General features: G+C 46.7%; 2 protein-coding genes across 5 annotated transcripts in view; one reads left to right on the forward strand and one right to left on the reverse strand.

The window, feature by feature from the left end:
• Positions 1 to 8856, reverse strand: part of LOC116947880 (uncharacterized) — a 56073-nt gene extending 47217 nt beyond the window's left edge. Inside the window, exons 1-3 of one of the 3 annotated variants that reach the window (XM_076071125.1) lie at positions 8693 to 8853; positions 8418 to 8547; positions 4954 to 5071 (exon numbers count right to left, since the gene is read on the reverse strand). The gene's annotated coding sequence lies outside the window, so the exon portion shown is untranslated. Of the gene's footprint in view, positions 1 to 4953; positions 5238 to 8417 lie in introns of those variants that run through there. The other 2 variants (XM_076071124.1, XM_076071126.1) reach the window with 2 other exon arrangements.
• Positions 8857 to 8964: 108 nt separating this feature from the next.
• On the forward strand, positions 8965 to 18515 carry COA6 (cytochrome c oxidase assembly factor 6). Of its 2 annotated transcripts, none has more exons than XM_032964126.2 (3): positions 8965 to 9218; positions 15609 to 15792; positions 17796 to 18515. In XM_032964126.2, the coding sequence occupies exons 2-3, from the start codon at positions 15637 to 15639 to the stop codon at positions 17895 to 17897; spliced, it is 258 nt and encodes an 85-aa protein (XP_032820017.1). In that variant the 5' UTR covers positions 8965 to 9218; positions 15609 to 15636; the 3' UTR covers positions 17898 to 18515. The 2 variants fall into 2 exon arrangements, with proteins under 2 accessions (XP_032820017.1, XP_075927243.1); XM_076071128.1 differs by lacking the exon at positions 8965 to 9218 and adding an exon at positions 9322 to 9438.
• Positions 18516 to 25203: the final 6688 nt, after the last annotated feature.

Raw genomic sequence — 25203 nt, forward strand, 5'->3', positions numbered from 1 at the left:
TATTCTATATCCTGCATTGAAGCCATCTCAGTGGCTTTAGTGAGTACTCAAGAGATTTAAATCTGTTATTGATCTGTGCCACACTGAATACAAATCACCAGTCTGCACACACACACAGACACTCACCAATTCGATACACGCAAATATCACCCGTATCGCCTAAATGGGCTGTTGGCCAAGTGCTGTTCGCGAGCACTTATTAAGGTCGGCACGGCGCACAATGGAGTGGTGAAGCCAGCGCCACGTCCAGGCCGAATTTGTCTCCGACAGTGCCGATGTTTTACTACACGAATTTGTCTGCGACAGTGCCGATGTTTTACTTCACGCCGCTGAATCGACCTCGGGGAAGTCAAGGTCATCAGGGAAAATTTTTAAAAATATATTGTCATAAGGCCCCATCCCGGTAAACATGCCAAAGTTGGGAATATTGTTGAAACCGTTTGAACAGCGTTGGCCATTGCACAAAAATGCCACCGATTGTATGCTTGTTTCCCTTTTAAGACCAAAATGTTACTGACGAATGCGCTGAAGTTGTTGCTATCTGTTGCTTGTGCACCGTTGTCAACACAGCAGTACGCGCGAAATAATTTGTTTCATTTAGGCGGAGGCCAAAGACTGCGTCAGCTATGCCCCACTGATGTCAACCGCTGCCGAGAAATAAAACCCCCGATAGCGAGGTGTGCCAAGAGCTACGTTACCACTCCACCCTTATGTAACACAGCCACGCGTGCACTTACAAACGCACAGCAACTCGCACAATAAAAGAGCCAACCATCCCCGCCCTTCCCCCCACCATTGCGCTCCATAGATTGTAGGGGCAAGTGCTGTGTGGCCGGGGAAGACCGCACGTGCCACGCTAGGTGGCTGGATAATCTCAGACGAGAGTAATAACAAAAACAAAAACTCAACACGTGTCATCAATAACACTGCCTTAACAAGACAAATATATTATGAGACCTCCTTTGCCAGTAACAAGATATAGTAATAGGTTTTACCCTTTTAACTGGCACAAAAACTGACACCTTTATTCAAGGCATCATGTTTGCAATAACCACAACACAAGCAGTCAAAATGCAAACAAAAGAGACAACTCTGATAATAATATTCACTGTCCTTGAATTTGATTGGTCCACACCCGAGGCTCTAAGAAAAGCCGTCTGCGTTTATTGTTATTTGTGCTCGTGTCCAACGCGGTATCACCAAATATAACTTTTTTGTTCCCAATAATCCTTACAATACCGAGTGGCTCTTACATCTAGGAATGAAGGGGGGCCCAAGGAGTTCTGTGCGAGTCATTGGTTTTTGTAGGCGTAGTGCACTTTCCTCGCAATTGAGCGGTTGGAAGGCTCGTATCAGCTCAGTGATAACGGTAGGAGGAGGCTGATGGCTGTTTTTTGTGTGTGCAGCCTATGGGCTCGTAATTATCAACAGGCTGTCGAGTCACTAGAACATCCATGCAGCATCATGGGCTCATGGCAGATCTCGGCACAAAAGTGAGCTGGACAATGTTATGGCTAAACAGCAACTGCATGCCCATTTCTTTGACTTAAGGCCACCCTACCATTGGGTGGATCTGTCCACAAACCATCTGCAAGACAGACTGCCCATGGAAGGGGGCAATCTATCCTCTGTGGGAGTAGACAAACCCCCAGGTCAAACATTTAATCATCATCAGCCATAGTGAGTCCATTGCTATATGGAGGCTAAGTAAGGGGTGGTTAGACTTCAATGATTTTGGTGTTAAGAGACAAAATAATGATGTCATTACAATGGCTTTAAGAGATGTCACGGAGTGCAAGGCAGAAGGAGTTGAGGGAGACTGATGGTGAAGAAGAGTCAGCATCAGAATCTTTATTTCGACTGCAGGAGGAATCCCATTAGCTATGAAGCTCTTTAAAAAAAAAAGTCCATTGTGGGCAGGTCATCGAGTTACGATAGAGAACAATACAAGCACAGGATAGGAGTGGAAAATAAGAGCAAAAAGGTAAGCAAGTAATTACCTTTTAAATAATACATTCCTTAATTATACAAGTCCCGATTTATCCAGCCTGTAGCAGAGGCGCTCCCTAGGGCACGGCGAATTGGGCGACCGCCCCGGGCCCCGTGCTTTGGGCCCCCCCCCCCCCCCCTGTGCTTCGACGTCGCGGTGTCAGACGATGCAACACTTCGGCGTTAATTTGAAGGCGTCGGTTATGATTATCCCCGGGCCTCCGTAACCCTCTCGAGACGTCGCTGATTGGTAGTACTAACAGCGATGACGGCAGCACTTTACTTCATGTTTAGGGAGAAAGATCACGGCGAAGATTACTCAGTGTGATCTTGCCAGGCACACTGAGAGGACGCTTTTGGAAGTCCCAGCCGCGGGTTCAGGCAGAAGCGGCCCCTTTAGGCAATTTCAACCAAAAATGTTGTGAGATCTTTCCTCGCGCACACATCGTCAACATCATCAGCCACGGTCAATCCGAGCTTCTGGCCACTCTCAGACGCACAAGCACAATTCCATTTGTTTGTAGTCTGAATGCGACCACGCAATCAAGTTATTGACAACACAGTGGAGTGCGTATCTGGAGGTAAAAAAAAACGAGCATTTGTTCACCACGCTATGTGTTATGCAAAGGCTGTTTAATAAGCACAGTGAATGCTGCATATGGAGGCATATTTTAAATGCTGTATCTCTATAACTTTTTTTAACGGGCGTACCACAAAGTAATTTCAAATGTTACGACTCCTTTCCTTTAACTGATGAAAATTTCAACGTAAGTGAACTATTTTTTATTATTAAAATTCTTCTGCAAAGCCAAAAACATTATGGAGCCCTAATTGCAGTTTTTGAAAAAAAACCCAACAACCTAATTTCAGGAAACTGACATTGACGATCCTGCGCAAAGATAGGGGTGATTCTCTGTCAGTGAATGCATCCGCAGGACACGATTATGGCCAATCGAAAAGATTTCCATTGATGCTGTCAAAGGAAAAACACAATGCCATTAATATTGCATTTTCCATCATGCATTTACAAAAAAATATATATATGAACAGCGCTCGCACATGCCCAGCGTGTGGATTGTTGAACACTCCCCTGGACAGTGTACATATGAGGCACGATACCATGTGTGTCCTGAGTTAAAGTTGCGGTATGAATTAAAGATGTATAGTGATGGTGCGTTAAAGGCTTGCTCACCGGATTTGCATTGCTGAGGTCGCCAGTTCGTTGGAGACGATTGGCAAATGCTTTCAATACCCCCCCCCTCGCCCGCCCCTACAACATCGCCTTTGTCTACCGAGCGGTATACATGGGTTCAGGGGCCGTCCATAAATGACGTCACGCGATTTTGGACGATTTTTTACCCCCCCCCCCCTCGTCACACGGCGTCACAAAAAGTCAGACCCCCCCCCCCCCTCAAATATGGCGTCACAAAGCTCTGCCTCCCCCCTCCCCCAAAAACATATTTCCATTTTTAAAATAAAACATGTTTCAAATCGCTTTAAACTATTGTCATTATAGTGCGTATTTAATGTGGCGCTGCACTCTGATGTTGTAGGAGTGTTGTTATAACAATTCTATATTCATTTAAAGTTGCGCATTTTGACGTGACGTCACATTTCTCACCCCCCCCCACCCTCGTCACACATCGTCATTCATGGACGGCCCCTCACCCACAGCCCGCTGATCGGCAGGGTCGCGTGAGTTGGGTTAAACGTGAGGTTACAATGCTCCCTCCTCTCGCAAGATTGTCTGGCCATTGTGGAAGAGAGTAGCCTCAAATATCTTCTCGAGGTGGCCGATTTGAGTTGTCCCCTTGGTGCAGTCGTTTCAGCCAGCAGCGGCGTGCGCAAGTAATTTCAGGGCTGCGCCTATAATGCAGGAAGTCGTGGGTTCGATACCGACCCTCAAGCCTGTATAGTTAGAGTTTGCACGTTCTCCCCGTGGTCACGCTGATTTTTATTTTTCTCCGGGTCCTCTGGGTTTTCCCTCTGCGTTGAGAATCAACATCACGCGTTTAGATTATTTTGGCTGCTATACATTTACACAAAATCAGCCGCTTCGTTGAGCTATCATTTGTGGCCAGGTCGCTTCTGAAAAAGAGCTATAAAGCTCAGTGGGCTTTAGCAAGGAAAATAAAAAATAGTTTATTTTTATTTATTTTTTGTGATTTGCTTATTTCCTATACTTCACACCCCTATCGTGTTTAAAAATTGTTTATTATTGTGACGTTTTGACCCGCTCCTACTGGACATCTGTGAAAAAGAGCTTTACAGCTAATCAGATTCCTCCATTATAAATATTTAATATACACAAATGCTGTAAACAAGGTTAAAACGGTATTGGAGCAGTGGCACAGTGGTTAGTGTACTGCGCTATGAACCTCGTGACCCCCATTTACATTCCAGGCCACAGTTAACTTAATTTCACGGTGAGTGACATCTGCATCAGTTTCAAGTCCGCCCCATTCACCAATCCACGGCGACGAGTGTGGTGAAGTATGGTCAAATAACCCCCAGCAGTGGATTGACAGACCTTCACATTATTATTCATATTGTTACACGTATTTGATTGTATAATCAGTATTTTTTTCTATATATGTCACTGCAATTGGATGTATGAATTTGCAAAGCCGTGCTATATGACTTACACTCCATGCAGTCCTATGTAAATGTACTGCATGAACAAGGCTATTCACACATCACTTGCGTTGTCCTCTGTACAGGAGGATATAGGCTGCATTATAATTACAGAGTCGTCTGTACTCGTGTGTTGAATAGCGAATGCTGGGGTACTTAATTCAGGAATGTGCGGACTTCCTAGTGCAATATGCATTATTTAAGCTACGAGGATGGGTTATTAAGTAAATAATTTACTCGCTTTAAAATACATTTAAATACATCTATGAATGTTTAAACGTACGGACCTGTGTTAATTGGACATCGTGGCCTCTGGATTTTTTTTCTTACCGGCGACGATGCCTTTGGCTGTCTCGAATGTTGATATGTCATCACGAATTGGACGGCAGTGGTTGATGGATCACATAGAGAATGGAGGTGGTGTCTAGAGGAGTAAATATCCCACACACTCACAAAGACATGGATGAGGCATATTATGCAATGAAAATCAACCTGAATGCAGGTAAGGTTTTGCATGGTAAACTTAAATGTATCGCTAACATTGCAGTATTACAGGTTTTAACTCTTTTCTTCCTGCAACACTCGTCTTCCTGTTATTATCCGTGTGATTTTCTCATCACACATTGCAGGCCAGCTTTCTATTGTCTGACTTTTTTTTGCACACAAGTGGAGTCACGTGGCAAATTCATCGCATTATCTGCACTCATCCACAATTCTTTTTCCGCAAATGAGTGGCAGAAATTCACGCAAATCCTGTTCGTCCCCACTCTCACCGCGAAGTTCTCCTGTACCCACTGCAGTGATATTTTAACATTTTAACATACGGACTTTGTTTTTATACATTCGCGTAATTCAAGTGCTGCTGCGTCTTTCAACATACACAATTTCGCAGCTCAAGAAAATATATATTGACATACCGTACATGGTCATAATGGCAGGATAATTTCATGGAATTCATTACCACCACCACGACACCTGCACACTGCTAATGAAGACCCCAGCCAGGGGTCAAATCCACACCTTAGCTCAGTGTCATTGCTCGTTAATTTGTGCGCGTGTGGAATAACAACGCAGAGGCTTCGGCAGCTCTGCGTCTGTATATGAAGCCACCGCCACTGTGTGCCAGCGTAACAACCCAACTTGGCGATTAACAATTCACTGCGCTTCTTCACCTGCTGCTGCTGTCTGTGGTGAGTAAGACTCGAAGGCAAGGAAGGGGAGGCGGTGTTTAACCGAGTCAAACTCCAACTCGCACTTATATTAGGTCGTGGCGAAGAGGCTAAGTATTGTTGCAGGAATATAATTACTGGAGGGCGATTGTTTTTACATTCTTCTCGATCTTTCACCACGTGTATCTCGAGTCCCGGTGTGTTAGAGATTGCTTCACGGAAGCAGATATCTCAGAGCTACCTCTGAGAGCGCACAACGGGTTTCACGATTCACCGTTCTTCTCCCCCTCCCCACCCCCAACATAATCGTCGCAATTCGACACAAGAATCGATTATTATTCTTTACATTGTGAAGGAGCGGCGACTGGTGGCTGCAGGGATCACTCGAACTCATTCATCGCACGAATTGAAATAAGCTTAAATTTTGATTTCAAGCTTTCGTGACTCCAGGTATTCATATTCTTGGTTCTTTCGGTAAAGTCACGTAGAAAGGAAACAATAAAATAATAAAAATATAAAACAATAAAATTCTCACGTTTCGACTGCAACACAAGCAATCATCATTAGGTGTGAAAACCACAAAAAGAAAATTTGAAAAAAGTGGCGGTTATTTTTAACGTTAGCACCACGGATAGCGATTTGACAGTTTGTTCAGATGGACGAGTCCATCTATGTTCGGAAAAGAGGAGGGGGGAGACGAAAAATAATGGATGCGGTCTGAAAGCCACCTTAAGCGTGATCAATCAATTAAGACACGACATGGCTTATCAAATCATTCCAATGATTGCTAAGCCAGAATCCATCTTCTCGGTTGAAATTGTCTGTGTTTGTATATGTGGATAGCCTCATGAACGAATCTCTCATGGTAGCCAGATGGCTTGCAAATAACCTCTGTCTTGGAAAAGTCAATGTCATGTGAGCCTACTGAATTATAATAGTGATCTGCCACGGCAGAGGTGTTGGTCCTACCGTGTTTCAGGTCTGCTTTGTGTTCACGAATGCGGTCCGAGACATGTCGTTTGGTTTCTCCAATGTAACTACTACCACAGTACCCTGGCGTCTACAAACTAAGTTGCCTCTGTGGTAGGAGTTACATGGGAGAAACCAAACGACATGCCTCGGACCGCATTCGTGATCACAAAGCAGACCTGAAACACGGTAGGACCAACACCTCTGCCGTGGCAGATCACTGTTATAATTCAGTAGGCTCACATGACATTGACTTCTCAAAGACAGAGGTTCTTTGCAAGCCATCTGGCTACCATGAGAGATTCGTTCATGAGGCTATCCACATATACAAACACAGAGACAAATTCAACCGAGAAAATTGATTCTGGCTTAGCAATCATTGGAAGGATTTTATAAACCATTTCGTGTCTTAATTCATCACGCTAAAGGTGGCTTTCAGACCGCATCCATTATTTTTCGTCTCCCCCCTCCTCTTTTCCGAACATAGATGGACTCGTCCATCTGAACAAACTGTCAAATCGCTCTCCGTGGTACTAACGTTAAAAATAACCGCCACTTTTTTCAAATTTTCTTGCGGTGGTTTTCACACCTGATGATGATTGCTTGTGTTGCAGTCGAAACGTCGTGATAATTTTATTGTTTCCCTTCTACGTGGCTTTATCGAAAGAACCAAGAATATGAAATAAGCTTCTTACAGACGCGATTCGGTGCGTGTATCGTGAACTTAAGACTCAATGTCAATTGATGCACCGTGACACCAGTAATAATAACCTTGTGGTGTTTTTGTTTGTCACAGCAAGCGCGAATTTAAACACGTTACAGTGGGTATAACGTTTATAGAAGTCTAGACTATGAGCCCACACAGCTTGAGCTCTGTAACCCGACATCGCACGCAGAGGGCATGGAAAGCATTTTAAGCAACGATACGCAGTTGATTTCATTGGAAATCCGTGGGTGAGCTGTGGTATCTCAGTGAAAATACAAGTTTCTCTGACAGCTGAACATGAAATTGGACTGATATTTTTTCTCTCTTCGAAATTTCAGGCAGGAGATGTTTTGATTGTATTCATTAATGGCTGCAGGCAGTTTATTTTTTCGGTCCAACATTCTTCCCAAGTCATTAACTTTTTTAACATTCAAGGCCGTGAAGCCCTGGAGCGATCAGTGTGGAAATGCTGTAGTTATTTTTTTTTAGATAAGTTTGGTATACCGAGTATTTTAAGACATGTACTGTACTTAATTCTGCACTGAAGTAGTGCAGTTCAACATACAAACACGTTTCTGACACTAATGCTGCTGTGCTTAAGTAATAACTAATTGTCACGTGTTGTCACGTAAAACAAAACCTGCCAAAGAGTTACTCTCCAACACACCGGCGAGATGAACTAGTAACTAATTGGCACGTTTTATATTTACGTGACGAACCTTACTAATTTGGCTGTTTCAGGTGGTGGCGGGTTTAACGACACATGCATATATATAGACGACCTAACCCAAACAACACACCTTTATGATGGATACTATTGGTCGTGAAAGCCTACTTGTTAAACACGATTCTTAGATAATGGGGCTTTACCCTGGAATAATCTTATGATGTAACCCATGGGCCCTCCCACCCTCGCTGAAAAAAGTGTATGTAGCTCAAGTGGCCCTTACCTGGTAAAATTAAAGTATTTTTAAAGTAAAAGTAGTTTCGTAGCTTAACATCAATGCGTTTGTTCTTCCACGAAGCTCATGGTCCACCCTAAACCGCATTCACTGCACAAACCATGGTAGATGCGGATACCTGAAACACAAACGGAAAATGAAAAACCAGACCGTAACAACGCATAACGACGCAACGCAATGCCCCCGATCCACAAACACGAACGAGCCATCGCAGCGATTATACACCCCGCTGCTCCTGGACGCGGTTGTCTGGGCTTGACAACCTGAATGTGAAATTGTAGTCGTCGCTCTGGCGCCAAACATCAGCCCCCTGAGAATTAAATTGAATGAGCGTGGTGGTTGGTGGTAGTGGTGGTGGTGATAAATAAATTGAATGAGCGTGGTGGTTGGTGGTGGTGATAAATAAATTGAATGAGCGTGGTGGTTGGTGGTGGTGGTGGTGATGAGCCAACTCTGCCCGGCAGAGTTGGCTCATCACGGCAGAGGGCGCACGAGCAACGTGCTCGGCCTGCCACCGCACGCCCCGCACGTGGCGTTTCGCGACACTTTACGACTCCGGGAGTCGGTGTGTTGGACACGCTTTACGGCTGCCGTCGGCGCGATTGGCAAGGTCACAACAACGGCACGTGCGCCGCGTAACGCACTGTACGCTAACACACTGTACAGTTTAATTATCGCCGGTTTAAAAAGTTTCAACTTCACTACGTTTTTTTAAAAAAACAACGACAACAACAACCCGACGGATTTCTGAGGCGCGACGCTGCGAGCTGCCGGGAAGGGTTTGTGTTGGTAAGGCGACTCCCCTCGCGATTCCGTGGTCACGATCGAGTCACTTTCCGTCCTCGCTACCTGCGGCCGAGGGAGCTTCGCAGGGACAGAGACACGACACCAAACTCACGATCGCGAACTTTGTCACTCTCACTCTGTCTCTCTCTGTCTCTCTCTCGTAAAGCCCGCCTCGTCCGTGGCCAGCAGCGGGAGACATCATCGGCATCCGCCTTCTGTGAACGTAATAATGCCGCAGCTGCTGCTGCTGCTATAGGCAAAGTAGAGCATATACCGGTCGGTTGACAGCCTCGTTGTAAATCCACTGCTGGATGAAGGCCACCCGGCGCTGTCGGTCATTTTGGGGAAGGCTGGGGGGGGGGGGTGGTGACCATACTTCGCCATGCTGGTACATAGAGTGCGGGTTGGTGATGAATCAGAATATTTATACTGGAGGAATCCTATGAGCTGCAGCGCTCTTTTTCACAGATTTAAGGGATGCGCACAGGAGCAGTTTAGATGTCCCTCGCCAATGGTGGTGTTGTATCAGTAGAGCCGATATTCCAGGCCGGGTTTGCCGGGGGGTGGGGGAGCGGGCACGCAGTGCGTTAACCATTGCGCCACCGCTCCACCTTCACCACACACCGCACATTTATCGGATGAACCCGTGGTAGGCCGGCGACTTGTTGCTAAATGGGTAAACCTTCAGCTACCAAATCACGAACGTCCATGTCACCAGATACAACTTCTCTTCTTGCGTGCGATGGTAGCACAAAATAAATGTTCAGGAGGCAGATGCCAATCATGTCGAGGTCTGACGCTGGCCGAGACGAGAGTCCTTCAGCAGACAGACATTTGCGTCGTTCCGCTGTGCCTGCGTTCGAGGAGTGCAGACTTCAGTGAGATTTATCCATAATCGAAGTTTTTTGGGTTACATCGCGTAAATATAAATGTGTCGTTAAACCCGTCACCACCCGACACAGCCAATTTAGTAAGGTTTGTCACGTGAACAGAACATGCCAATTGGTTATTAGTATAGCATACCGGTGTGTCGGGTAGCGGCGGGTTTAACGACGCATTTATATTTACGCGATCTAACTTAAAACACCTTAAGGATAATATCGGTCGCGAAAGCCTACGTGTTATACAGGGGTTTAATTTGTGTGTCCGTAGTTTGCATATCATGACCACAATCGTCTTTAACGTGTATTTCTGTTTTAATTTAAAGCTTTCGTGACTGCAGAGATTCATATTCTTGGTTCTTTCGGTAAAATCACGTATAAGGGAAACAATAAAACTATTTAAGCAGTGTCTCACCAGGGGGGGTACCTCAGTGTTTAGTCCTTGATGAACCACAATCCGCAAAGCTATCACTCCAACCATGAAGAAGGACCCTCTTGAGGAGCCATTCAAAACCATCACTTTACCCTACATTTCGGGGATCACAAAAAATCTCCAAAATCTTGAATAAACACAAGATCCAGGTCCGATTGAACACATTACATAAAATCCGTGATCTAGTTCCGTCTGTAAAAGATGTGATTCCGGACATACAGTACCCTGGCGTCTACAAACTAATTTGCCTCTGTGGTAGTAGTTACATTGGAGAAACCAAACGACATGTCTCGGACCGCATCCGTGAACACAAAGCAGACCTAAAACATGGTAGGACCAACACCTCGGCCGTGGCAGATCATTGTTATAATTCAGTAGGCTCACATGAGATTGACTTCTCCAAGACAGAGGTTCTCTGCAAGCCATCTGGCTACCATGAGAGATTCGTTCATGAGGCTATCCACATATACAAACACAGAGACAATTTCAACCGAGAAGATTGATTCTGGCTTGGCAATCATTGGAAGGATTTGATAAACCATTTCGGGTCTTAATTGATTGTTCACGCTTACGGTGGCTTTCAAGCCGCATCCATTATTTTCGTCACCCCCCTCCTCTTTCCCGAACATAGATGAACTCGTCCATCTGAATAACTGCCAAATCGCTCTCCGTGGTGCTAACGTTAAAAAAAACACCACTTTTTTAAAATTTTCTTGCCGTGGTTTTCACACCTTATGATGATTGCTTGTGTTGCAGTCGAAACGTCGTGAGAATTTTATTGTTTTATATACTTTTTTATATATTTTTTATTGTTTAATCGTTTCCCTTCTCCGTGACTTTACCGAAAGAACCAAGAATATGCATTTCCGTGTATCTGTATGCGTCTCTGTGGGTTTACGATATGTCCGATAGTTTGGGTCGTGTGACCACAATCTCACCACTGTGGATTGGCTTTAATTGTCCATCCATGAAGGAGATGCGCGTTTGGTGGTTACTACAGAGGTTTTGCCAGTGGCTATGCCGCGGGTGGACAGGGGATATGTAAGCGGTCGTCGAAATCTATTTTACCGACGTGAAAGATATCATAAGTGGTTCTGGGCACCCTCCCCCCCCCTTCACTAATCCGTACTGAGCAGTGTGGGTGAAGTATGGTCACACCTCCCCCATAACCGAAAGGAGTGGGGAGGCCTTCATCCAGCAGTGGGGTGGTGGATTCACAAAGGGGAGGTTGTGCACCACACGAAATCGTCACAGTTCAAACTTTTTTCTACAAGTGGTTATTTTGTAGAGTAGAATTCGTAAAGGAAAAAAACCTCCCATGTTAAACGGTGGTGCCCATAAGACCCGTGTGAAGTAAGAACTCCCTCTTATCCACCGTTATCTTATCCCTCTTATCCGCAGCAGGATCGAGCCGATTCCGTGATTAATCCAATTATTCCGTGGATCAGCTTTTCCTATTTTAGAATTTGCTGATTTTAATTAATAAAGCCGGCAGACGTAATTTAGACAAACGAGATTTTCCCACACTTGCGCGGATTGGAGGATGCGATGGTTATATTAAGAGTTTTACCCCAAATGTTGTATTCCATTAAACTTTTACAGTACGCCGAGACTAATGGCCCCTCATAAAGGTTGTTTTTGGGTTAGATCGTGTAAATATAAATGTGTCTTTAAACCCGCCACCACCCGACAGCCAATTATTAAGGTTTTGTCACGTAACAGAACATGCCAATTCGTCACTAGTACAGCACACTGGTGTGTTGGAGAGCAAATCCACAACATATACAATCTGAGTACGACGTTTCGCCAGTAATTACAACTAACATTTTCGGGCAGACAGCCAGATTTGTGGAGAATCATTTTTTTTCATTTATATTTACGCGATCTACTCCCCAAACAACCTGTATTATGGATTATATTGGTCGCGAAAGCCTACATGTTAAACTAATGGCCCTGCACATGCATGGTGGGTGAAGTAGTAACATTTGGTACAATTGTCCCGTAACCATGAAGCCCTAAATCTTAAGCCCAAACCCTTAACCTATACCAAAGCTAAACAAAGAGCGGCCCTTTATATTTCAAAAGCTAAAAGTGAATAGGACCTCTAACGGGTAAGCGGAGCCCAAGGCAGCCGCGTGATTTGACGAACATTTGGTCGACGATTTGATGAAAATGTGGTCACAATGTCACCATTGTTTAGACCCCTTCAAGACATAATATTCTAAAATACTTATTCTATTTTCACAATCATCCATCTTCACTTCACAGGCTCTGAAAAGGGTTTTTTTTCTCTTAAATGTATGTTTTTTTAATTTCAAGGCATTGTGTTTATGACAATGGTAGTCCAGTATATCCTGTTGTCATCCCACGATGGCAGATGACTTGATGAACAATAACATCCGTCGACTATCATGGACATGATGGCACAGAGAGAGGGATTGGAAGTTGAGGAGATGTAGAGTAATACTCAGGGTTTTCATACCAAAGCTAAAACGTATTTTAAACTTTAAACATGGAATACAGTATTTTGTCTTGCAAACTCGCAAGTGGCTTGTGGTGACCTGAATGTGAGTTTGCTTGTATTTAATCAATTCTGCTGAAATAACACACCCCCAGAAGGCCGTGGTTCTGTAACAAAACAAATCTTCGAATTGTATTTTGTACGTCGAGAGACATACATTAAGGAGACATTGTCCGCTTGTATATCGTGTTGCTTTATGTATTCTACAGAACGAAGCCAACGATAATTTTGTGTAATTGTACGTTTTGCGTGTTCCCCATGTCCGACGAGTACTGTATCTTCGACACACATTGAGCGGGCATGGTGAGGTTACACTCCCATATCACTCTCCCAGAGGTACACTCGTGCAGGCTGGATTGTTGTATTGCAGAACCACGGTGGCTATGTCTTGGAGAGACATTCATTCAGCGGTGGATTAATAATGGACAATTATGGTGCAGAATTTTTATATTGTGTCATTGAAATGTCCACCATTTTTTTTGGGGGGGGGACTTACCCTCCTGAGATCTAGCTAAATTGATCAATGGGTTGCCAAAAACGTAAGGATATAGAGTGATATCCTGCTCGAATCGGCACTGTGGTGGTGTTAATCTCCTGCTTACAGCCCTACAGAGCCATTGGTGGTCATTCCACATTTTCCTATGGTGGGGGTGGGTCTATCCATTGGACAACCACAAAGTGGTGCCTGATTTATCGACCCTGGTGGGATGATGGGCTTATCACTCGGTCACCTGGCCAGATATGGGACAAACCAGAGCCAAAAAGGACTATTTGAAAACAAACAATCAAGTGCATTTTGCTTCCATAGTCATCAGTAAATACTTGCAAAGACAAGCACATGCTGGAAAGTATAACAATCCATGCGTTTGCTGAAATCTGATTCTGTTGAAACACTATGCTAATGAGGGGGTGTTACTCGTGGAGGCTCTCGGTGAGAGGGGGGAGTGTGGTCCGTTGTGTATTGGGGACGTTAACATTTTAATGTTTTCAGCAGGTCGTGGCAGTTTAATCAGGGCTGTTAAAGTCAACAATACACTTGCACAGTAGGTGAATGGTGGGGGGGGGGGCGGCGGTGACATGCGTGTTACCCACCTGTGCAGACTGCTAGAATATGGGCACAGCTAATCCTCACGTCCCCATGCGCAATGTGAACACACCCGCTCGGTGAGAGACAGGTCAGGGTGAATTATAATCAGGAAGCAGTTGACATCCCCTAGACTAGAGAGCGGGTGCTAATCTGCATGAAATTGCCGTATGTGCAAAACGTATCGCGCATATGTATAATCAGAGACGAGTACACGGTCTTCTAGTCACACCTGTTAAGTACATCCTCACATAAAGTCCTGAAGCTAATTCGCGGTATGCTTAACCAGAGGTCACGACGGTTGAGATGTGGAGCTCGCCGATGTGGTTTCAGGTCCGTGCCCGCGGTGTTGTTCCGCGCAATGTCCGACGTTTCGCTCCACTTTCTGGTGTGCTTCCTCAGGAACTGAATGGAGAAGCATTCATTCTCTTTCTGATCAAGCTCGCTTGCATCAGGGCCCGTGCCAACCACGCCATTTCGCAGGCCGTGCTGATATAGTCTGTCAGAATCAGAATATTTATACTGGAGGAATCCAGTGAGCTATAAAGCTCTTTTTCACATATGTCCAGTCTGTCCTGTGTTGGCCAATCCCGTTCTCTTGTGGTCAGTGACTTGCTTGTATGGCCAATGCTGTGGTTACTTGTCAATGGTCACTGCTCTCGGTATGTTTGCCAGTGCTCATTTTGTTGTCCACTGCTGTGAGGTTAGGGTTGGTGCCATGTACACATCGTTCGTGCTGTGTCAACACCATTCTCTCGTGGTCAGCGCGACGCTTATATATACACTCAGTGCTGTGGATGTTGGTCACTCCCGTGCTCGTGCATTTGCTCTGGATTTTAGTGCTCATTTGATGGTCAGTGATCCAATGGCTGTGATGTTATAGTTGATGCAGTGCACATATGCCCTCCACTGTTATATTATTTGGGTCTTTCGGTAAAGTCACGTAGATAGGTTCAAAGAAAATAACAAAAAAACTACGACGTTTCGATCGCAACGCAAGCGGTCGTCATCAGGAGGGGGAAAAAAATGCTCTCTACTGTGTTGGTCAGTGTGCCGTTCCCTTGTGGGGTCAGTGTCTTGTATTGACTGGTAGTGTTCTCTTGTGGTCAGTGCTCTGCTTATAATCTCCATTGGTCAGCGTCTCGCGGTTTTATGCACGTTGAACCTCTTTCGCACCTTCTTTGGTTCTTTCGCTAAAGTCACGTAGAATGAGAATAAAATAATAAATTAATAAAATAAAATAACACAATAAAATTCTCTCGACGTTTCGGCCACAACACAAGCGGCCTTCATCAGGTGAAGGGACGAGACTGTCTGGAGGACAGCGCCGGAGCGAACACAGCCAAGCTCAGACCGCGACCTTTAAGCTGTGTGAGAAGAAACGGAGCGCCAACCTTGCTAATCGGAGGTGCTGGGTCAGTGTGCCGTTTCCTTGCGAGCAATGCTTCCTGCCTCTGCGCGCTGCGTGCTGCAGGCGTGGGACAGGCTGCAGGGAGCCGGGGATGACGGCCCCGTCGGGCGAGGAGCGGCGCCGCTGCTGGTCGGGCCGCGACGCCTTCTGGAAGTGCGCGGACGCGAGCGAAGTGGCCGGGCGCAACCCCGAGTCCGAATGTGCCGCCCTGCGCAAGGAGTTCGTGGAGGCCTGCCCTCGGCAGTGGGTGTGTGTGTGTGCTGCTCTCTGCCTTCGCGCGCACACACACAAAGACGAACACCCCCCGTGGAGCCTTAACAGACTGTTGGGGCAAGTGCTGTTAGCAAGGAGTGGCACCTGTTAAGGCCGGCACGGGCACACGAAGTGCGTGGGTGGCCAGCGCCACGCCCGGCCACCTTTGTCTCCCGAGTGGCGATGTTTACTCATCGCACCTTTACTTGGTAAATCAGTTCAGGCTGCGTCGACCTATGGGAGGCTAAATGGGGATTTTCGAAATGAGGAATCCGTGTTTGTTTTTGAAATGGGGGGGTAGGGGGGGATTCCATATTTTCTGTTTGTGTCAATGAGCATGACTCTTCTTGACATAGATCCAGTTCAGATCAGGTCAATTCACTTCACATCTGATGTGAACTGATGTTGATTGTAAACACAGCTTGTCGATAAACGTAAAATAATGATCGTGTAATTTACTTGCCCCGGAAAGCATTTCCGCCCTACAGGAGTGTCCCACATTGGGATGTTTTGTAATTTCACGGTTCCTGTGTCGTTCTTAAGTAGTTATGGTAGCATTACTTTCCCGGTATTTAAATTCCCACGTCTCTGTCCACCCCAGCATGATAAATGAATACACCACAGTTAGTCCATCGGCAGGTCGCATGGCGTGGGTTACTCCCAACTCTTTCAAGACGTCTAGCCAGAGTGGAAGAGTAGGCCAAAATACCCACTAGAGGGGCTTTAGAGCTCCCTCTAGTGGCGGACCTTCCACCAGCAGTGTTGCAGTGAGCAAGCAATAGCAGGGAATGTCCCTTTATCTTTATAGTAGTGTTACTAATGATTTTTTGGGGTTCTTATCGTGAACTAATTGTAGCGCTCTGCAGTTTGCCCGAGGGCCAGGATTAACCCAGGCCATACTCAACAACAGCCGCCTTAGCGAACGTCTTTTGAACTCGGCCCGCTGGCATTCCAGCTGGTTCAGTGTCTCACCTCCGCCGGTAAAGCTACACCTGTTTACTCCCCCGAGTTCATACGGAGGCCTTGTGCAAGACGAAGCACAGGATCTTTTTTTTGTTTGAAGCGAAATTTCATTGTTCCTATGTAGCAAGTTAACAAAGGCAATATTGTGACGGCACGCAAGAGGAGGCACGGAGTGAGCGGCGGGCGCTCAAAGCGCACGTGCGCACTCCGTGCGGAGCGTTGTTTTGATTGGGGAAAACAAACGAGTGAATTCTTTGTTCAGATCCAGCCGAGAGCCAACTGCGATCTTCCGCATGGCAGAGGCGAACGTGTATTGTATTAAGGCCGTTGCGTGATGTCGGACGTACACTGCAGATATCGACAGCTGTGGGTATTCGTTAGTATAATCGCGAAGTAGCTTTTCACTTGGGTGCAGTATTTCAACCAATTGCTGTCGAGTGTTGCTGAGTGTGGGAGCACACTCAGCAACACTCAACACCCAGGACTCAAATTGACACTCGCCAACGCTCGCCCGCACTACAAAACTCGCTTACCGTGGCGGTACTCACCACCACTCGACCAACACCCAGCAGTGCCCCCTACAACTACCGACACGGTCCATTCATAATTTGTGTCGATAGTTTTTTTGTTATTTACGGTGATGGTTTTTTTCCGATGCTTCGCTGCGGATGGCGGCGATACGAAAGCAAAGGCACTCTGGTGACGTTGCGGCCTCGTCCTTGTCGACACGAAGCTGCCGCTCGCGAGCCCGAGCCGTGTGCCACCCGGACATCTCGTCCCCCCGCCCCCCCCCCCCCCCCCCGTCACAGAGTCATGCCGAGTTCACCCTTTGTTGAGCTTTTCAAAAACCTCGGCAAAACAATTTCTGCGAGGGAACTCGCTGCGGGGCCCAAAAACAAAAAACACGAGAGAGAGAGAGAGAGAGAAAAAAAATACCCCTAAGAATTAAACCCTGGCAAAGTGCACCTGTGTAATAACGCATCTGCTCCCGCTCCCTTGCCCCCCCCGCCCCCCCCCGATTCCCTTCTGTCACAGACCAAGTATTTTGACCGCAGGAGGGATTACCTGAAATTCAAGGAGAAGCTGGAGACGGAGGGCTTTCAGCCATACCAAGAGAATCAAGGCGGCAAATCCTGACAGGGACCTGACCGCCATCAGCTCGTCGGTGGCCCTACAAGTCTGGGAGTGTGGGGGCTTCTCCACGGCGTTTCCCGTGTCCGCCCCACCCGCCCCTCTCCGTTGCCTCGTCTAAAGCGTCGCGCTCCAAGCGAGCGGGAATTCTGTTTAGTTCCCCCCCCCCTCGCCCGAGAGGGATTAGTTTGTAACGGCATGGCTTCGTTGGTTGGTGACGCGTTGGTAAAAGCGAGCGGCGTTACCAATGCTCGGTGCACAATGCCCTTATTGTGTGGAAATGTTTACTTCAAATTGTTAGTTAAAGTAAGGGGGGGGGGAGGGGAGGGTGTCAAATAAAATAATATATAACCACTTGATAACCCACAAGACTTCGTTGTCCATCAAGTTTCGTTTGAGAGTAGGACGATTGAGCAAATTGTTCAATGAGCTTTGTGACCATCGACACATGCAAGAAGAACACCCATGCCGCTTATATCAATATTGTTAAAACAGCTTTTTAACTCATGCAGTCTTATCAAACACATCATTTGCTGTAAATATAGATTATATTATTATCACATTGTTGTGGATTACTGTCGCCCCAAATATGATCATCCTATTAAAAACAGAAAGAAAAATCCACACCATTCGTCTGTCGCGATACGGTGATCACTTTTGACGGCAGATTGGCTAAACGGACTTTGAACGAGATAGGAGTCAATCCGGGCTTTAGCCGGGCACCTGGGCCGGGGCGCTGACAACCCCCCCCCCCCCCCCCCTGCGGCGTGTCCTCAAGAATCCCCCACCAGGACCACACGGCGATGAATATTCCATCGGCAAGCGGCTCCGTTAAGGCGGCGTTGCAGCCACGGTCGGCCAGGAGTGTTCCGTGTCACGACGCGGTGAACCCGGGGGTCTCCTTCCATTTCACGACTCGCTGCAACCTCCACCCCCCCACCGCCACTCCACCACCGCCTCTGTGGTTATTTAAAAGTAAAGATGCAGCCCTGCAATTGCTTGCCTATATACTATAAACTAACTTTATAAACTTTTGTTTTACCAAGTGAGGCCCACTGAGCTACATAGCTCTTTGTCAGACGTGACCTGGCCATCACAAATGATAGCTCAACGAAGTGGCTTATCACGTGGTAATTTATAGCAGCCAAATTACTCAAAAACACGTGATGTTGATTCTAAATGTGGAGGGGAAAAACCGGAGGGCCTGAAGAAAAATCCACGTGACCACCGGGAGAACATGCAAATTCCAAATATACACCATGTGTCAGGGTTGGGATTGAACCCACAACCTGTATACGAGGCGAGGGCATTAACATCTCGCCTCGGCCTCCACATAGAGCCGCCCTCTCTCTGCGGTGTTTGGCCGCTGCAGCCCTGCCACGCTGGCCAGGACGTCTTGGGAGAGGTGAGAGTACCCACACTTTACCCCACCACACGATTGCCGGCTGTGGTGTACTCATACCGCTGGGTGGACAGGGAGTATTCAAGAAACTTGGCCAATTTTATCTTGGCGCGCAGGGAGATTGTATAACGATATTTTCCTATATGGGTACGATTTATTTTGAGCTTGTATCATAAGATTTATTGTAGCGTCGCCAATATCGTGGCAACAATATTCCCCAGGGTGCTCAAAGTAATTCGGTAGCATTGTGGAGAATATAAATTAAAATAGACGATCAATTTCTCCGAATATGTTGTCTTTCCACAAAGGATAAAAGTCCCGTGTTACACAGCCCGTCGGCCTCATGGCCTTGTGGGAGGGAATAGTCTCCGCAGCATTGATTAGGTCCAAGAAAACTGGACTTGTTACGTTTAAAGCAGGCCTGACTGCTGATGAGACATACGCTGAAAGCTTGTACTGAATCAATGCTGCTGAAATGATTCCCTCATACGGGCTGACAAACAATATATTTGAACATTTCCACGTGCAAGAATAGAGGTCTGTTACCTGCAGTTCATGCATAGCTTCTGATTAAAGGGGCCCAACTGGGAATTTGCTTGGGGCTGCAATTGAGAACCCCTGCACTGCACACACACACACACGTGTTCAATGGGTTAATTTCAGCTTAAGCGTTTGCACTTGAAGCAAGTTGCTTAGAGTAAACACTTGGGATCAGTATCACGATCGTGAACTTTAACCAATTAATCCCAATTGTGTGAATTGCAACTCGACACGGTGGCAAGGACTCGCCCCATCGGTTGTGCGTCCGGGATGAATACCAAACACACTCGCTCGCCTTCTGCGTTTGACGTTCCTCCTCCTCGCAGACACTGGTGGAGCAATCGTCCGCATCAGAACATCAACGGGCCGATGCACACATCTTCAAGACAAGCCACGGGATAGTGCGACACAAACTATGGACCATCGAGTAAACGCACAGCGACACACTCACAGTTTATACATCGAGACCCAAAGATAAACGGAGAGGTCCGTAGACACTCGTAGAGAGACAGATACGTAGATACGTAGATACATTACAGAAGAGCCACTGCCGTGCGACTGTTGGCCATGCAACCCAACCAACCTCTGGGGGAAGAGCAAAACTACACAAAGCCCTCCTCTCGTGGCGATAACAAACCTGTCAACCCCTTCATTATCTGTGCCCTACTTTATTACAGACCAATTCAGACCTTATTGGTCACCCCGTGCCCTTTATACATCTCAACGTTCATCCTACAAAGTCCCAACACAAGGGAGAAACACAAAAAGTGGATTTGTTGTTGTTCCCGTATTGAAAACGGCTGCACGCCGTATGGACCTGAAAACTAAATTTCCCTGCACAAGGATGCGGGGTAAACCGTACGGGTTGACAGCTCCGCTATAAAGCACAGACATCGACATTGGTTGGCATTTAGCATCGCTGTTAACGTGCGACCCGGCTGCGTTCACGCCAGGGGGCGTCATTGATCAAACCTCTGCACGCGAGCAGCACTCCGCCACGCGCGCTATGGCAATGTGGTCGGTGTACAGCGGCGATTATAATTCACTGTGCAACAAAAATTGTGTTACATAGTGATAGAATCAGCCGCTGCGCTCACGGCACCTGCCTCGTGAGTTGACCGGCCAATCGAGCTGCTGAGCCTGCGGGTTGTGTGTGTGTGTGCGGTTGTGCGCGTATTGTGAACATGTTCTGACGGGGGCGTCCGATCCAAGTAGATCATCCCACTCTGCGGTCTCCGGGGGGGCAGAGACTGCGTCCGTGCGCTTCTTTGCCCAGAGAAGAATCTCGAGAGGGCAGCACGCAGTTCACGGAGTGTTCTGCACAGTCGTATAATCTTACTCCCTCTTCCTTCCATGCCTTGGATGTGTTCCCCCACAGTTGCTTATCGGAGCTTTCTTCCAGTTAAAAAACAAATAAACTATAAACGTTTTTTTTTATTTTAGCACGCAAGCCCCACTGAGCTATACAGCTCTTTTTCAGCAGCGACCTGTCCACAAATGATAGCTCGACGAAGTGGGGCTTATCACGTGGAGGGAAAGAGCGGAGGACCCACCCGCAGGAAAATCCACCCGCAGGAACATCCACCCGCAGGAAAATCCACACGACCGTGGGGGAAACATGCAACCTCCAAATATACAGCAGCAGGCGTCAGGGTCGGGATCGAACCCGCGACCTCCTGCGTACCAGACGAGGTAGTTAACATCTCCTATAGGTGTTCGCCAACAGCACTTGCCCCAACATTCTATCAAGGCTATACGGGGGATCTTTGTCTTTGTTTGCTATCAGCCCACGTGGACACGCAATATTCCGCGGCTGAGGAGGAACAACAACAAAACAAACCACACGAGTTTGGGGATTTTACAGAACCAACGTCGCATATCCCAAGCACTGGGGGCACTGAGGTGTAAGGGGATTTGTGGAAAGGTCGAGCACGTGAACATCTCTAGCAGATGACGGTCACACCGGGTACAATAATCACTGCACTGGGTGTCCGCGTGGTTACGCGACATTGTGTTGTAATGTCCCACCCCGCCCACACCCCCAGTCTTGTCTTAATCATAATTTCAGCCAGGCAGTGAGCAAGTGTAAAATTTCCACCACCACCCCACCTCGCCAAGATCTGCGATCCTCTCCTCCAGATATTAAGTTGTCGTCAGCCAATTAACGAGTGTTTACATATTGGAGGAAACCGGAGCAACCTGGAAAAAGGTAACCAACGCGTGCGGGGGGGGGGGAAACACTTTATCCCACTCAGATGGAAAGAGGTGGAGATTTACGTTTTGTTGCTGTACCACCTGCCAGGCCACAGTGTGGCCCCTCGAACACAAATGGGGAGACGAAGAGGAGAGTGGTGGCGCAGTGGTTAACATTACACCACGCGCTCTGTACCCAGCAACCAACATTCAATTGCTAGCCAGGGATATCTGAATTGGTTTTGCCCTCCTTGACCCTCCACCACTACCACCACCACCACCTCACCAACCCGCAATAAAACATTTGGTATGTCCAAACAACCTCCACATGGTTGAGAGGGAGGCATTAAATCCGCGAGTAGATTTACAAAGGGCCGTACATTATTGTTATTATTCTTATTAATATATGAAATGTAAATGGTAACAATTTCAAACCTTGACTTGAAGCTTTCGTGACTGCAGGAATTCATATTCTTTGGGTCTTTCGGTAAAGTCACGTAGATAGGTTCAAAGAAATAACCTATCTACGTGACTTTACCGAAAGACCCAAAGAATATGGCAACAATTTCAGTAATAAATAAATGCATTTATAAACCAATCTATTAAAATGTCAAGGCATATGTCTCTTCAATGATGTGGATGTTTCAGGACCCCATCTGCCTATCTCAGTAGCCGGGTTAATCCTCTGCGCATTAACGGCTATGATTAGCACAGAGAACAGAAGGTCAAGTCGTGACAGTGGACAAGAAAGCTCTCGCAGTAATTTTATAAACCATATTTTTTCATCCTCAGGTCCGGAATATATTTTTACATTTGAACTTCGCGAATTGCAGGACGATACACATACCGTTGTTTTTCAGCAGTGACGCAGCAGCGTTGCTGGTTAGCGCATCGGCTATGAACTCGGCGATCTATTAAAATGGTTAAACTCGGAAAGATGTACCGAGGTGGAAATCGAGGCATGGGGTTTGTGAAAACAACGCCACTGCGTTTTGTAGACATTCTCAAACATGGTACAAAAATCACCGGCGTACATGGGCCCAGTTCCCGTGAGCCACCATGCTCCAATAACATAGTTTTCTAAATTAAAACTACCACTACAAGCGCTGTAAGCACTTTTTTTTAAAGCCCTCGATGTTATTAACTTGCTTTTTTAAAAAAATTCACGAATCTAAATAGTTGTTGCAATGGTCAGGAAATTAAATCCGGTGTTTCGTGGAGAGAAAAATAAATCGTCGTATTTGCGAATGTTTTGTGACGCTTTGGCTGCTGTGTTGGCGAGCAAACAGAGTTAACAATATCAACAACTCACACTCGTGAATAAAACTCATTTCTTTAGAGCTGCTTTTTACGTTTAGTTTTTCCTTCAGCAGTACCGCCGATTCGCACGGTCGGCTTTGTACGGTGCGAAAGAAGTTCAACACGCGTACATAGAGTTACATTTTAAAGGTGTTTTCTGATTCTCAAGGGGCATGTGTGAATCTTGTGGTATCAGACCACTGCCCATGGCCGTGCGGACCCCGACTGGTTGAAAACTACTGCAGTGATTATCTCTATTGTTTATCTGTCTCTATTGTTCCTCTATTGTTTCTCTGTCTCTATTGTTTCTCTATTGTTTCTCTCTCTATTGTTTCTCTATCTCTATTGTTTAGGCATATGGAACGATACTGTACTTCCCACTCAACTACCGTAGTTGGGATTAATTATATATATTTTAAATCGTCTTTTGTAACTTATCAGCTAATTTTGTATTGTCCTTTGCGACGAGGTGGTCACGTGTTTAGCTCACTGTTGATGCAGGCAGCAGTGTTCCGATACACGTTGGGAAAAAATATGAAGTTAATGTTCCTTTTTTTTAGAGAAGGAAAAGACCATACAATTGTTTCCGCCGTCCTGTTTCAGTAATATATTCAACGCTTCAGTTATCCTGTTTAGATTGTAAAAATGAGCGTGCATATTCAGTTTGCTGGCTAATTTGGCTTTCCATTGAGCCAGTTTCCGTGGAGTCTGTTTTGATTTCAACAATCACCTGGCAATTAGTTTGGCGAAATGATCAAAGCGCTCTGTCTGGTGTTAAGTGAGCCTTACTGTAGAACACGTGACTTCATTCACAAGCGTGTGTCATCGCGTGCCGATGTCACAGGCCGGAACAAAATTGCGAAATTAACTACAACTAAATGACAATAATAGTAACCACGTTCCTACACAGACGTGGTTAATTCGGGCTCCGTTGAAAAAGACAGACACACCCCCCTCCCACACCCCCGATAATGAATCTCAACAGTCTCACCGGGTGAAAATAATTAAAAACGTGATTATCTCTATAAACTCTGGGTTTTTCTTTTTTTTTGCTGGCCGACCTTTCGAGCCACGAGTCCGGCGCGAAACCCGACGCCTGGAAATACCTGGGTGACCCCGCGTGCCTGCTGCCCTCGTCTGCGTCAAACCCTTGGGACCCGGCGATTAAAGCCATTAACAGGGAGGCCCAAGGCTTACTCATAGGCTGAAAATTGAGGCTGTTTGTGCAGTTAACCGCGCCGGGTGAGGAATCCGGGGGGCCGTGCCGGAGCCCAGGGCAGCGACGACTCGAGGCTGTATGTGGGCTGGAGTTTAAACCAGACAGCCACCCCCCCACCACGTTCGACACTTTTCACCCGCACGGTGTCCAACGCCGTAGCCTGCACCTCCCATGTAGAGGTTTTCTTTCACGACCCCCTTCCCACCCGCCTTCGGGGAGTGCGACCTACGGGATGAGAACCACCAGGGTGGTGGCTGTCGTGGCGTGTGATGGTCAGCAACCCCAGGACTTGCAGTCCAAGAGGTCGTCGGGTCGATCTCCGGGCGCGGCAGTCAAAGCAATGGGGGCCAGCGCTCTTAAAATCCCACCGATTCTGTCCACCCAGTGGTATAAATGCGGTTCACCGCAGTCGATGGGCAGGCAAGTCGCCTGTGGTGAGCTAAAGCGTGGGTACTCCCACCCACAATCACAGACTTCTGGTCAGCATGGGAGAGTAGCACGGTTTACTACGTACGGTGCGAAAGAAGTTCAACATATTGCATTCGTATAGCCTAGAGGGGGCTCTCTCGAGCTCCCTCTAGTGTCGTGAGCAAAGACTTCAAGGGCTGCACTTTTAATTTAAATTCAGCCCCACCAATTCCGTATGCTAAAGAGAAAGC

Source organism: Petromyzon marinus, chromosome 31 (assembly GCF_048934315.1).
Source record: "Petromyzon marinus isolate PM22_M1 ecotype Great Lakes invasive population chromosome 31, UKy_Petmar_22M1.pri1.0, whole genome shotgun sequence".
Taxonomy (NCBI): domain Eukaryota; kingdom Metazoa; phylum Chordata; class Hyperoartia; order Petromyzontiformes; family Petromyzontidae; genus Petromyzon; species Petromyzon marinus.